The sequence below is a fragment of the Strongylocentrotus purpuratus genome, unplaced genomic scaffold, assembly GCF_000002235.5.
Source record: "Strongylocentrotus purpuratus isolate Spur 01 unplaced genomic scaffold, Spur_5.0 spur5_contig_838, whole genome shotgun sequence".
Lineage (NCBI taxonomy): Eukaryota > Metazoa > Echinodermata > Echinoidea > Camarodonta > Strongylocentrotidae > Strongylocentrotus > Strongylocentrotus purpuratus.
This window is the reverse complement of record NW_022145544.1, coordinates 1,835,542-1,851,298: the sequence shown is the minus strand read 5'-3', so window position 1 is coordinate 1,851,298 and position 15,757 is coordinate 1,835,542. Positions and strand designations below refer to the sequence as shown.

Genomic DNA, 15,757 nt, shown 5'->3' with positions numbered 1-15,757 from the left:
TCATACATTATACATGCATTGAATTAAAGAGCGTCTATTTTGTGTTTATCTATCGAAGTTGCCGTGGGATAGTAGATTCATACATATCTAGTGGTTCTGCATCTTGGTTCGTGAAGAAACCTCCCCCGTTCTTTGATTTTAAAAATTAACAAATCTTATGATCCTTCACCCCTATACGAAGCTTTGGACATAATCTATAACATTTAGGATTGGCTAAAAATCAGTATAGATTTCATTCGTAATAACACGATCTAACAGACTTTAAAAAAAATCAACATCAATTTTGATAACTAAATAATCAATTTCAATAGCCTTGTGCATCGCCTTTAAAAGTGTGGGTAGATTAAATGCCATCACGTCATCCGATCATGATTCTATGGCTAATACAATAGAGCATTGAATTTGCCCCAAAGTTGATTTCTTGAAAGTCTCTACGATCGTGTTATCATAACTTCGGGTGTGACTGAATAAAATATAGAGAAAGGTGTATTCTCAAAATGACCTTCTGAGATATGGTAATGGAGCTTTTCTCACCGGCAGAGCCTATACATTCATCTATATACCTGCCTTCACTGTTCACGTATGAACAGTAATTCATAGGTACAGTATATTGATGAAGTCAAATAACGCTGATTGGTAAAGTACACGAGCCCTTTAGTGGGTACTCACCAATAATTAGTCGAGGCCACTCCAAGATTACGTGTGATTGTTCCCCAGTGGCTTGCCGTCAGCCGCGCTAAGTGCATTCTGGAAGTTAAGGGATCATACCAGTTATCCCGCGCTCGTCTGGTTCACTTTGGGAGAGAGGTGGTGGGAAGATCGAGGATGAGCGAGAGAAAGTGCATGGATGGGAGCGGAGTGGAGAAGAGAGGAAGGGATGGAATGAGAGAAAGAGAAAGATAGAAAGAGAGAGAGAGAGAGAGCGTTAGAGAGAGAGGAAAATATAGAGAATGAGAGAGAGAGAGAGAGAGAGAGAGAGAGAGAGAAAGAGAGAGAGACAGACAGAGAGAGACAGACAGAAACAGAGACAGACAGACAGAGAGAGAGAGAGAGGCAGAGAGACAGACAGACATATGGGAGAGAGAAGAGAGACAGGTACCACGTGGGTAGAGGGAGACAGCGACAGAGATAAGTGATGGAGAAAGAGAGAAAGAGAGAGAGAGAGAGAGAGAGAGAGAGAGAGAGTGATGGTAGGGATTAGACGCATAACGCATTATGGAAATTAGAGGTCAATTCAAAACGTCCCATGTGTAAAGTAAATGAGGTCGAGAACGTTTTATGATGATAATTCAGTTGACTTATGAATCCCAGCGAAATAATTGTGATTACATCATGATATTACATAAAGAAGATTAGATAACTATGTGCTATCTGATTTCCAAAGTCCATAACGAATTTGTTATAGCTTTTTCATATCATTTTCCGTGTTTTGCGTTGTGCCTTGAAGTTGTCAGGTTTGTTAACTTTTCTAGCTTTTATCTCATTTGATGTAACAGGTGTCGCCCAGGTTTTGAATAGGACAGACGGTTTCCCATTTGATGAGAATGATGAGCAGCTATTCGAGGTAAGATTTAAAAAAAAATTATTATCATAGTAATTGTCATAAGCAGGTTCGTTGTGGGATAAGAGAGAAGGGGGGGGGGGGATCACAGGGGTATACCCAACCAAAATGCACGCGTGTATTGAGCATGTGCTGTCCTTCTCTCCACTGTCGAAAAACTAATGACTCTGAAAGAAATGATAACTTTTTTCCCTCTTTTTGTAAAAGATTTTGGACACGTTCTTCATTAGTTTTGTTACCACGCTCACCGTATATACAAGCTTTGCTACATTAAACAAAGTACAATTATACTCCTCCTCAAGAACAAATTGTTGGAATTTTACTTCAAACAAGATTCGTGGAAAGCATTTTCTTGTTCTTGTCTATACATATTGTATTGCAGTATGCACTTTAATAAGTGTTATACGACTGTGTTACCATCTTCATAAGACAGCACGGTACAACTCTTAAACAGACATATGAAAGACTATATCAGACTTTGTGCGTGGGATTTGTGTACAAACTGTCTGCTCTATATTTATTTTACGTAGAGAGCAATATTTTGAGAACGCACAAACAATTCTTAACAATTCAGTCATAAATACCAATTATACGAGCAGACGACTGCTCAGTTAGCATTTTGTAATAAATTTTACGCGCGAAAGTTAATGATCTGAATCGACCTATCGTCCATTATCGTTTGGTCTGTAATTAACGATTGATCGTTGTTCAGTTAGCAACGCTCGAACGTGGTTAGGCTGATGAAATTCGAAGCAGACATAGGCTATAAAGATTGATTAATTCATTGCATAATGTATGCAGGAGAGAGTAGATCAAGGACATCGCATTCCCGATTTCAATATTCGCTGAAATTAAAACATGCAGTGAGCTAACATTATGACTGCCCGATGCATGCATTTCAATTTAATATACTTTCTCCCCCCCCTCTCTCTCTCCCTCTTCTTTTCTCTGTATCTATGCCCACGTTCTCTCTTTCTCTTTACGCTCTTTCTATCTCCGTTCTCTTTCTCTCTCTCCTTGTCTCTCTATTCGTCTTTATTTTGTGTTCTCTCTCTCTTTCCGTTCTCTCTTCTTTGCCTTCTCCCCCCTTTTTTTTCTCTCTCTCTCTCTCTCTCTCTCTCTCTCTCTCTCTCTCTCCTCTCTCTCTCTTCACCTCCTTCTCTCTCCCCCTTTCTCTCTCTTTCAACTGTATACTCACTTATATTTAATGGCACCCAATGAATGTTATTAGATACACGAGCGTTATTAATTACCACCACTTTGCACCAATACAATTTATTCAATGCTAATCAAATCATAAAATTGAGCCTATTATTATTTATTGACTTCATCAAATATAACTACGGAATTTCTAAATGCCACATTGCTTTTAAGGTTATTTGAGAGATGTTAATAACAATATTTCCAGGGAAAGCAAAATATTTTTGTTAAGGTTTTCATGATAATCGCAGAAATAAACCTCTCCCAAATCCAGTGAAAATGTTACACTGTTGGGGGATATATTGCAATATTCATTTTAAATGAATTTGATAGATCCCTATTATATAGATAAGTAATAAACAAACAAGAACATCGAAGTTTAGTTTGCCACCATTAAGGCTCTAAAATTTGAAGAAAAGCGAAACTGATTTTGCATTAAATTAAGATATTTAACGCTAAAATAGTGATGCTCTTCAACATACACTACACAATACCATTATACGAGATGACGATGGGCGGTTTTAGGCGAAATAAACGAAAAAATCTTTCATCCCACAAAACGTATTGCTATTATGTCATCTCTTTTCCACCTTCTAGTAGCCCATCCTATCTCTCCTTCTTCTTCACTTAATGTCCACTGGATAATAATGAAATCGAATATGCCTGTTTTTTCTCCATCCCGTATAGCTCGAGAAACCTTAGGCTAATGTACTGCAAATGGTTCCTTCAATCAATGTTGGCATTAATAGGGTTGTGGCCGGCAGGTATGCAGAGCACGTATAACAAGGCATGGGTCGTAATGATTTCTCCTCAACTCTTTAAAGAGTGTCTATATGGGGAGGGGGGGGGGTGAACAGTGCCCGTAATTATCGAGCCATTACAATTTGTTCTTGTTCTGCTTTGCGAGTTTATTGATGAGTGAGACGTGAGCTCGGGTTTCTTTTCAAATGGGATTTCCCCTCTCTCGAGCTTGTATGTCTTTCATTTTCCCTTTTACTGTATTTCTGATTCACGTTATTACAATCCTAACAGGAAAATGTTCCCTTATCCTAGTCCTACCAAGGCTGATCACCCACCATCCATTACAATGCTGACAAAAACATGTACTTTATAGGAAGACTGGGGACTCGAGGGAAGGACATACGAGTAAGAGATAGTGTGAAGGAGGGAGGGAGGGAGGGAGAGAGAGGAGAGAGAGAGAGAGAGAGAGAGAGAGAGAGGGGGGGGGGGGGGGGGGGGGGGGGGGAGAGAGAGAGAGGGAGATGGAGAGAGAAGTATATCAGATGATTTTATTATTTCATAGCAAAAGTCGGGCAACATTTATTTATTTAGGATGTCGTCCATAATTATCACGCACAGGGGGATTAAAACTGTATTAATGTAGGAGTTTCCAGTTTGATACCAGGAGCATTTTAAGCACTTTGAAATTGAGAAATCTTGGTTGAATCTATAAATCCATGGATAACCAAATACGATTCTATGTTTGTTACGAATTGCCAACCTCGTCAAGAGAGAGAGAGAGAGAGGTATCAGATGATTTTATTATATTATAGCAACGTCTGGCAACATTTATTTATTTATGATTTTCCTCCATAGTTATCACGCACAGGGGGATTAAAACTGTATTAATGTAGGAGTTTGCAGTTTGGTACCGGGAGCATTTTAAGCACTTTGGAATTGCCAACCTCGTCAAGGGGAATATTGTGTTGCCATTGAAATGATGAAACATCGGGCAGTAATACTATCATCTCATCTCTTTCGAGAAATGCCGATGTGAAAGTTTTATCCTCCACGGAATAGATTTATACATTCATGTTTAAGTTAAGCAAGCTATGCGCTGGAACCAAGTATAGTCTCATGGTTGATAAAATGCGTGTTATGTCCGTTTAGAAATGTATGGTGGTGTACAAAAAATTGATATTTTACGGTGGAGCAAAATGGATGTTTGAATGGTTAATGCAATAAAACTGATATTTCACGGAATAGATTTACAGATTCTGAAGTGGAGCAAAATGTATGCTTGCATGCATAATGCTATGGTTGCAGAAAAAACGCATTTGACTCTCATTCAGGAATGAGTGATGTACTGCAAAGTGATTTTGAGAAATGGCGGTGGTATGTTGTTTCCCTCGTAGGGAACTATGAAGAGCGAAATGTGATTCTGGAGTATAGCATTAAGCTTTTACAAGTCCAATCTTGGGAGAAATACGATAACGTGCAAAGCTTCTTTTTATTCAAGAAACAGAATCGTTCACGCAACATAGAATTAATGTAAATGTCTAGAAATTGTTCTTGAATGTCAATTCATGTTGGGCCTTGCTTTATAGAAAGTTGAGAACTGTAAGAGGAACTGAATTCTTCTTCTCTTGGTAATATTGTAGGATATCTGAGATGGTATCTCGAGGAGTTTTTAATAACATCATCCGTAATGCTTACATCATTTTGACATCTTATCTGTCTGCATTTTCATTGTCTCGTCAAGCTGTTCTCTGAGTCCCTTTTGGGCAATTTATTTGATGTAAATGGCTTTTTAGTTGTTGAATGGCCACTCCTTCGCTGATTATTACCTCATTCACTTAGATTATGGGATGCATCCTCTTAATTTTTCTCTTTCATTTCCCACTTGACCTCTTCGATTTTCCCGTTACCTTGGTAACTCGTTTACCGTCTTCTATACAAGTGGATGACCCTTACAGTCCATCAAAGATGCTATGGTCTAGACAGTGTGGGCGCGCATTGTGTGATAGGAAAACCATCTATTTCATCCAAGACAAATTACCAAAGAGAGACAGAGGGTATTGGGGGAGAGGCAGCGGCACGTTGTCGAAAAAAATTCAAAGGAAGATGAGGGCATAGGAAACTTCTATTATAATCAGCTTTGGAAAAGATATTGCGATGAAGAAAACAGATTCAAATCCATGGTAGAAATGGAGAGACGGAGTGCGAGAAAGAAAAAGAGGGAGAGAGAGAGAGAGAGACAGAGAGAGACAGAGGGAGAGGGAGAGAGCGGGGGAGCAGACACACAATGAAGAAAGAGACAGATGGCGAAGCAGATAGAGAGATAGAGAAACGTAACAAAAGGTGGAGAGGGGAGAGGACAAAAACTCGCTGTATGTTTATTATGAAGTGGGTTTTTAAAGGGAATCCCCCTCCCATCTCTAGAAAAGGTTGATAATTGAAATTCTCCGAATTGCTTTATTATTAACGTTTTTTAAATATTTTTTTTAATGATTGTTTAGACGCTACATCGTTACTTAAACGTCAGGTGGATTTAGAAAAGTTTTCTCTTCCAACTCCGTCGTGATTGTTTTTTCGTAAAAGGATCCTTACACAGATCTTCCAGTGACTCCCATGACGCCAAAATGACCTTCGTCTCCCATGTTCATATAAAAACCTCATTCTTCATTCATTTTTCTCAGTATTGAATGAGACAAAATGACCCTATCAAATCGCCAAAGCTCATAAAATGAATGCTTCTGTCTTCATACGTTTTAGAATGAAGTGCGCCGTCTTTTGGCATGATTCCATGACCCAGTTTCTTGTAAATTTTTGGCCCGCGCACGTTTCTGCATGCAGGCATGCATACCCGACATTATTTTAAGCATTATTGAATTTCGTGGAAGTCCCACCGAAAGCAGGTATGATCGCCTCGCCGGCGGTGGATATTAAAGCATGTCAACGCAGTTTATTCTTCTGCCTCAGTCAACATGTCGTCTAGATTTGTCGGCAAGATTACCTTCAGGAATTATTTAGAAGCAATCTAGAGAGGCAACGCAGGCCGGTATATAGAAAAGATCATCTCGACATCAAAATGATAACAAACGTAATTGAACCTCTAGGCTATGCAAAATCTATAATTTGAGGTACATGGCCGTTCGTGTTATAACTACAAGTGATATATTATTGAATGACGAACGAATTGGTTTGCACATTTTAAGTGTGATCATAGTGAGCTTATATATTTCAACATCTCAAGTGGCGCATTGTAGATCGGTATGATGAATCTGTCTTTCAGCATGAAATTGACTGGGCGCGAAAATGACTTTTACTTTCGCGTTTTAGTTTGGATTTTGAAACGTTTAGGCCTCTTTCTTTCTCTCTTTGACAGAAACAGTGTTATCTTTCTTTCTCTCTCTATTATTTTCTTTATCTCTCTTTCTCTCTTTCTTAATCTCTCTCTCTCTCTCTTTCTGTTTCTTTATCTCTCTCTCTCTCTCTCTCTCTCTCTCTTTCTCTCTCTCTCTCTTTCTCTATCGTGAAACTTCATTGCAATGACGGTCTCTTATAGAAGATGTAGAAGTTGCGCACGTACGCTCCCTGTCTTCTAACCGACTCTGATTTCATTTCATTCAGTCTGACTGACTGAATCATGTCTGTACTGAAAGTTTGGTCCTACAGAAGCATGAGCCCCCGTCATCTCAAAGTCCCGGATCCGCCACTATACCTATCTCCTGCTCATGTCTTTATCAGCGTCTACAAATCAGGGATAAAATATTTGATACTCGGGATGTTTCTAAAATCATCTACTCTGAAAGAAAACAAAATTATTTTTCCAACCTTCCGAAAGAATCTCATGCCCTGGAGATATCCTCAACTTTATGGTTCTTTCACTTTCACTAAAATAATGTCATCTACCTCTAAAAGCATCAATCCGAATTTGTATACCATCGCCGCAGTTATAAATCATGACTGAACCGCAAGATTATCTGAGCGTTCATGTTATATTCAGCCGCAATATCAATATTCTTTTTGGTGAACCGCAAATTATGTGTTCTCTCTATAAAGCTTGCAATAATGTAACTAATATTACATCGTGGATATATTTTGAATGAGATAAGCGGTCACAAATGACCAGAAATAACTCTGTTCCAATCAAACATGATTTTTTTTTTTAATTTACCTTCTTGTCAAAATAAGGTATTGGCAAAGAACTGACGCAACTTGCTCATTCTAAAGCATGTTGAACACGATGCATCATTTCCGTTGCGTTGTTACATTCGAAGCTGATGAAAGTCTAGTGATCAAATTAGTGCGTGTCGCATAAATTCAACACAATAATATTGCACTGTTCATTTTGCGTGTATTGTTTGTACCATGTCACATTCCTATCAAAGACCATTTCAGTCGCTGACGTAGCCTTGCGTCAGGAGTCCTGCGTCAGGAATTGACGCCTCGTGCGCATGCAACGGAATTAATTTGGCACAATCGTGTCCTTCATTTACAGGCATTCACAATATTCTGCGGACTGGGTATCAACAACACCATCATGTTCAACGAGGTGACCAAGGCAATGGCCAAACAACAGGTTGCATTGGAAGTTCTCTCTTATCACGCATGTACCACCAAGCAAGAGGTCAGAGCTTTAAAGGTAGGTCTAAAACTCAGAACAATAAGTGTAAGGCAATCTGTGCTCTTGTCGTTTGGATTTGTTAAATCACAAAGTGGAGGCTGGAAAAGTTATAGAACGAGACTGTGAAAGAGAAAGAGAGACAAACAGAGATTGACAAACGATTCAAACGATAAAGGGAGAAGGAAGAATCGAATGAAAGCCTGCAGTATGGTTTCACCTTAACATCGTTCAACGGATTATAAAGCACCTGGTCTCAAACCTTCACCCCCTTCAAGTTGCTGTAATATAATTTAAAAATAGATTTTTTTTGTTTTTTGTTGTTGTTGAAGTCATGACGTGAAAATGATAAATTGGTTTCATCATGTCTTGATGCAATCTTGCTTTACCTTGTTACATAATTATAGTAATCTTTTACGGATTATAATGTCGACACTTAGCGCCCCATACCATACACCAACTTGATCTGGGTTTTAACTCGGACTAAAGTTAGTCTGCCTTTATGAATATGGGATTATCTAACTCTCTCCCTTTCTTTTACAGGATGCACGTCTTCCAGACATCAAGAAGCTTAAGCTGGTTAGGTTTGATTTCGATGACTTCTCATTAGAAGCAGACGAGATGTTGAAAGCATCCCTCAAGATGTATATCCAGACGGGCTTCCTTGATAAATTCAAGATTAGCCAGGATGTGAGTATACAAAGAAAACTATCTTGTTATTTGGAACACCCCTCCGAATATGCTCGTTGCCTGTTGCGTCATTAGATAGCATTATCGCTTGCGCTAATAAAGCGTATGTGGGACAGAAGTGCATCCGCTAGTAAAGGAATATGAGTATTACAAATATATCCTCTGGATCACCCCACCTAATATGCCTGTTGCATGTTGCGTTATAGTATTAATGACTGCTTTGAGAGAAATAGTTGTTTTATTACGCTCAAGGGAAGGTTAGAATTGTGCTATTCCCCGAGGCTTGCCGAGGGGAATAGCCCAATTGTAACCTTCCCGAGAGCGTATGAAAACAACTATTTCTCGAATATTAAAGCAGTCATTAATACTTTTATATGCCGAAAAAAAATAGACTAAAAAATAAAAAATAAAAAATAATTTACATTTTTGTCGAAGACGGGATTCGAACTCTTGCGTACAACAAGAGGTGTATCGAAAACCAACGCTTAGACCACTCGGCTATCCATGCTTAACAGTTTTCTCCAATATATACATTAAAATGGATTGAAAACGGCTCCGCGTGAGGGATGCTTCGCAAAAGCTCCATGAAACGGACCCTTCTTTTACTTTTGCAATGCATATTGGCACGAACTTAGATCAAGATCTATCGGCAGATGTTGTTTTTTTGTTTTTGAGAGTTAATTTTCGTCTTCATGTCAACAATGCAAGATAAAATTGTCGGTAAGATCGATCGAGATTCAATTGTATTGAAATTGCCGACCAATTTTTCGCACACGTATGGTATCCTCCATCGCTCAAACCATTTTTTAACATGTAAACCTATGGGGTAACCATGGAGACTGACCTATTTTTTTAATAACCATGGTTATTAAAAATATTGAAATGTTTTAAGCATGGTTACCGGGAATTTTACAGGAACAGTTGAAGTTTATGAATGCAATTCGACCAATCAGATGGCTGGATTTCTTAAGTGAGGTATATAATATTGGATAACATTATTATCTGCGCTAAGCTATCTGCAATAGTAGTATTGTAGTCACGTATTATTGCAGTCACCTTGCGTCCATATTAACCAGAGCCTCTCAAGACAGTGTGTATTCGTATAATCAAGCGTATGTAGGAAAGGAGTGCATGCGTCAGTAATTCCAATTCAGTGATTGTATTGTTCATTTTGTTAGTGCGCTGTCAAATTCGCATGGTGCGTCAAAGCCCACGCCAGTCGTTGACGCAGTCCTACGGCAGAAAATAACGCCTCGTGTGAGCCGGGGGAATAGCTCTTATTTTGTTAAAGATCATTGGAATGGAATAAGAATTATTCCATTCTCTTCATGATTTATTTTGTTTATTTGTTGTTAATCAGTGTGAAATTATTAGTATCGTAGTGCTGTTAATCACAATTATTAAATTTCCAATAATTGTTTGTAGTTTGCATCTTTTCAATGAATGTCATTTAAATCTTTAATATACCTGAGATTCAGTTTACTTAAAATCTCAGTTGTTGTTAGAAAGACTAGGTGCAGCTGCTTGCTTTACAAAAGATTGTGATGTTAGTGGTTAAAAACGATCTATAAAATTAGTATGCTTGCTTATCCTCAGCAATAGTGCATGCGGTTATCGCATTGATTATATAGAAGAAGTAAAAACACTTTCAAGGAATAACAGGAAATTATTTGGCTAATTTAGTCGATATAAAAAGTATTGTGCATGCTCCATAAGAAGAACATATTCTCTTTTTTCTCTTGCATAATTGATACATAGTGTTCATTAATGTTGACCTCCGCAGAGTTATCTTTTTATTATTATTACTGGAAAATCCCGATAGAAACACGATATTCAATGACGACATTCTACATTACTGAACTGCTGGGCTACGTAATATGCCTGTAGGCATGATGCACCCAGTTGTTTCATACATTTGTATCTAACAGAGACTGCCATTCATTTAATAACCTATCAAATTAAAGTCCTATTTGATTAGCGCTTTATTGAGATTTAATTAGATATGACCCTCAACGGCTGATACTTCCATAATTTGACCTTTCATTTTGGCAGTCATCAATTTCAGTTCAGGCAGTCGCTAATCCACCCTCTCTATCTCTATCTCTATCTCTCTCTCTCTCTCTCTCTTGCTCACTTACTCTCTGCTTTGTCCCCTTTCTCTCTCTCTCTCTCTCTCTCTCTGTGATATATTCCCCTCTCTCTCTCTCTTATATTTTTTGATCTTCCCATATTTATGTTTTAATGTGCATTCATGAACATTTATCTTTCAAAGAACACCATTCCTGTAAATACACAGACATTATTTATAGTCGTATTCATTTCTCAAATGCCCCGATGACATGATCGACAATACATGTATATTATTTTTTATATTTTTAATCATTTTTTATATTTTTAAATCATTTTTTGTGGAAGCTGCTTGGTCTTGATTGTAACTGTTTTAGTTTACTTTCATGTCGACTATTAGTATTATTGGAGTATACACTTATTGAAGTTACTTTTCATGCTAATAATCTACGATTGCAGGTCTTGAGTCGATGGTTGCTGACAGTACGCAAGAACTACAGGCCTGTTGCCTACCACAACTTTAGACATGCCTTCAACGTTCAGCAAGTCATGTTTGCCATACTACAGGTATGTGAGCATATCCTTATTACACTTTCTAATCTTAAATCAATTTAGTTAATGAAATTGAAATATTCATATAGTTAGGATTAGTTATTAGGAATAAAGGGGTTTGTCTTGTCTATAAGCGGGAGTTATTTATTTCATAAGCTATTTCCACGTCAGCCATTCACGGTATTGCGGAATATGCAGCTTAGAACGATTGAACAATGTAAATTGATTGTTATTCTGACATTTACACAGCAATGTTTGAATAGTGCTCAGTGCTTCTCTCTCTCTCTCTCTCTATTGAATTACCAATTACCCTCGTTTCCGATAATGCCCTAGAAAATATAATCGAGCAATGTCGACTTATGTCACCACATCAAAACAAGTTAATTACAATCTGTGTATTCATCAGTTTGTTGATCTAATTCATCCCTAATGTATAGGTTCAACCAAATCGATGGAGTACTTCTGGTCATAATATGTAGGTCACGAATCGCGATTGAGAATTGAAAGATATATTATCCAACTGAATTCATAAAAAAAACAATTTACTATTCGTTATTATTGGCTATACTATAGCCTGTGAACAAGCATTAAATAGTATGGTGTTGTACATCTTTTTTCAATTCTACTCTCTGACAAGTACGATTAAATGTTACTTTCTATCTTAAACCGAAGCAAATATTTTCTATTATTTATTTTCCAGGAATAGAAATGATTATAAAATCTAAATTTACAGCACCCCGGATACGTTTCCAATTTTTCCAAGCATATACTTTTTATGTAATACTATGAATATGAGTATATAACTTTTATTCGACTTGGACATGCTGCAGTGCCTGAAATGTGTTGTCTTGTATAACTTTCAATAAATATGTTATTCTGCATGTGACCTCGATCATCACTGCGCACTACAATCAAATAAAAAAGCTTAAAGATAGAGTTGAGTTCTGGTCATGCGATTGCATTGTGACATAAATGGTGTGGAATCGATCAGAAAAGGTTGATCATCTAGCATATAAGTATTGGTGTGTACTGCAAGGTTCTGGAATCAACAAAATGATCAGAAATTTGGCCCAGTCTTGGTAAAGTTACAAGCACTGTACACCGAAATATGTATATGGGACTACACGAACATGTGGCGTAAAAATCCGTCCCGATTTTTATCCAGTTACATGCCACATTTAGAATATTAAGGTATTTGAAGAGCCATGCTTGTCGAGGAACATTTTTTTATCTGATGTTCTTCCATACTTGTATAATAACAATGATAACGCTCACAAATTAATTTTCACCACTTCCCAGAACTCAACCTTCTCTTTAAAATGTCTCTCTTGCAATTAACAGAATACAGGGGTAGCGAAGTACCTGTCGGATATCGAACAGCTGACACTCCTTGTAGGGTGTCTCTGCCATGACCTGGATCACAGAGGAACGAATAATGCCTACCAAGAAAAGTAAGATACTGTCATTTCTTTCAACTTTACAGTACAAGTGACTCAAATTGAACTACAGTCAACTCAAACCTGTCTATATCCACCACCCAAGTGAAACACAAAAAGTGATATTTGTAGACAGGATCCTTAAGTGCGTGTTTCAATAAGAAACCATTTTCAAGGGAAACAAAAAATGTGCTCTTTGTAGACAGGTGGTCACGTAAGCAGGTTTCACTGTACATGTATAAAAGTTTTCCATAAGCAGCATATTGATGGGCGAGTTGTTGAAGATTTTTATTCGATTGAAATGCATGCTTTTGTCGATGAGTATGAATAATTGAGAGATTTATGTTGCACAATCAATCTTTTAACAGTATGTGTCTGAACGTAAATCCATCGACCCCCTTAGAAATGGATAAATCATAATCTTTTCGATTATGCGCTCCGAATAATGTCTCGGGATTATCCCTCAAAGCACTACATTTTCTCCCGAGAGGAATATTTACATAAATTAACCGTTTGTCATAGACATGCTAGTATGTGTTCTTACGGTGATCTTTTCCTGATTCAAAGCAACAGAGGCCTTTATTTTGATCATAATATTCTGCTGTTGATCTCCCACGCCGTTTTTCTTGTGATGCAACAGCGTCTTGAGATGAAATTATGCAATCAACGCTATGTAAAATATTTTGGCGCGCCACTAAACGCGGCGTGAAATTTAATACCGTATGGACAGCTCAACACATTTAAAGAAGAAAATAACACTGTATGGAATCACTCTTCCACAGTGTCTAAATGGAGAAGATACATGTCCCTTTACGAAGGACGTTCACTGGCATGTCCTACATTTAGAATCCTTAAGGTTTGCCGCCATGCCGTCATCGAATTTCATTGAGGAGAAAGACAGAATAGCTTGAAGTCCTTTTTTTTTCTCAAGTTGTTCATGAAGTCTGTTGGAAATGTTAAGGTCACAAGTAAAGCAAGGCCTTTGGTTATACGCGTAAGTTAAGAAGCTCTACAGATCAGATAGCTAAGACAAGCGTATAATGCGTATGTCTTTTCGAAGGACAAATCCTTGTAAGTTAGCTTCGACAGGTACAGGCCTATTATTATCCAGAGCCGTGTTCATACTGTTTTTATTTCGTCTCTTGAGAAAGTCCTTCTAGAGGTCACAATATCGGCATGAAAGGATTTCATGTTTCGGAAAGAATTCGCCCAGGCATCTTTGTATTGATAATCTTTCGAAAGAGGCTTTGTCAATACGATGGGAATGTAAAAATAGCTTGATATTTTTGTCGTATGTCGTATCTCGGTATAAAGCAATTTGCTTTGAGAGATATCACGAGAAAGCCAAGTGTAAATCAGAACACAATTCAAGGCAAAAAAGGCACGAAGAAAACATGTAGTGGAGTCGCCGTGATTTCCTATACGAAACTAATTTCCGGGGGAAGGGCACTTTACTTCCTGTTTATTATGTTGGTTATATTCCTTCGATGACATTCTTTTTGATTGATATTATGTTGAGGAATTTTAAATTCTGAATACCTGATAACTTCCTCGTGTGAACTCCTTCTCTAAAAAAAAACTGCTCACACCTAATTCACACACCTGGGCATTTTCATATTACATGCTTAGCCAAATCTTTGTCATAAATCATTATTAACGGTAATGTGTTACTGTGCTTGTCTGCTGATCACATTAAGGTCGCTAACTCTATGTAAAATGATATGAGTCTGCGTCCTTCTGCCTTTCAGCAGATATCAGCAGCTAAAATTAGATTGTCTTTTTGACCCTGAATCTTCACCATCCCTCGCAGTTCTTGGAAGGTATACAAATAAGTAGCACGGAGGAATGGAGGATGGGAAAAAACTCTTCTGCCTCTAGCTGAGTATGTGTAAGCACATAGGACTTTGTCTTGTAAGGGGGTAATGGAATTATGAGTGTTACTTGATTTATTCTATATGCAAGCCCCGGGCTTTTTCCATTTTGGGTTTTGACGGTAATTTCGCCCATGACAGTGAACGCAGCGTGAATTTACGATGAGGGAACGCTAGCTCACCGGCTTAGTGAGTGAACAAGAAAGATATTCACGTTTAGATGAATTTTCATGATGAATGCCGACATGAAATTAGTTTGTGACTAAAAGAAAAAGAATGTTGTAATGACAGAGCATAATAATTCTGAATGTCAGAAAGGGGAAACCGCTGTCTGATGTTACCACACACAAAAAAACATGCAAATATTTTGATGAAAATTGTTTCCGGTTAAACCGGAGAGAGAAAGAAAAAAGATTCTCCGGGATTTATTTTGTCCATCTTATAAAAATAATATCTCGTTGAAGCTTATCATCATATTATTACTTGTATTATGCGAACACAAACACGATAAAGTTAGTACCTTTTGTACCGATCTGCTTTATCATCGGTGATAGTCTTATATTACCCCCCCCCCCCCCCACTTGTAGTACGTGTCTGTCAAAAGAGCTGCCTTAATTAGACTGATTTGCATAATTTTGTGATATCCGTCAGAATTATGACAAGACTGAGAGAGGGAATTATAGAAGAAAGAAAAAAATGTGTTGCATGCCATTACCGTATGGAATCACTTTTATAATAAAGTACAAAACGAATGTGAGATCGAGTAGAGAAAGATGGATAGCGGAAGGCAGAAACTGGGGAGAGATAGATAGAGAGAAAAAAGAGAAAGAAAGAGAGTGAAAGAGAAAGAAAGAGAGAGAGAGAAAGAGAAAGAAAGAAAAAGAGGGAGGTAGGGGATTGGGGTCGTGAGAGAGGGAATTGTCTAGGCCGTACAGGAGCAAAAGAGTGCAACTATATTGTTTAACTTTGGTATACAGGTGCCATTAAAATGAAGAGCAAACTTGCTTTGTCCATTTTGACTGCATTTCTCGTC

At 37.8% G+C, this 15,757-nt stretch overlaps 1 protein-coding gene across 1 annotated transcript in view; it reads left to right on the top strand.

The window, feature by feature from the left end:
- The window catches only part of LOC755676 (dual 3',5'-cyclic-AMP and -GMP phosphodiesterase 11A), an 87,982-nt gene that overhangs the window by 61,312 nt on the left and 10,913 nt on the right, over nt 1-15,757 (top strand). Inside the window, exons 9-13 of the mRNA XM_001191221.4 lie at nt 1,497-1,564; nt 7,986-8,129; nt 8,652-8,798; nt 11,325-11,432; nt 12,759-12,868. Of these exons, the coding sequence (XP_001191221.2) occupies nt 1,497-1,564; nt 7,986-8,129; nt 8,652-8,798; nt 11,325-11,432; nt 12,759-12,868 (577 nt within the window). The remainder of the gene's footprint in view (nt 1-1,496; nt 1,565-7,985; nt 8,130-8,651; nt 8,799-11,324; nt 11,433-12,758; nt 12,869-15,757) is intronic.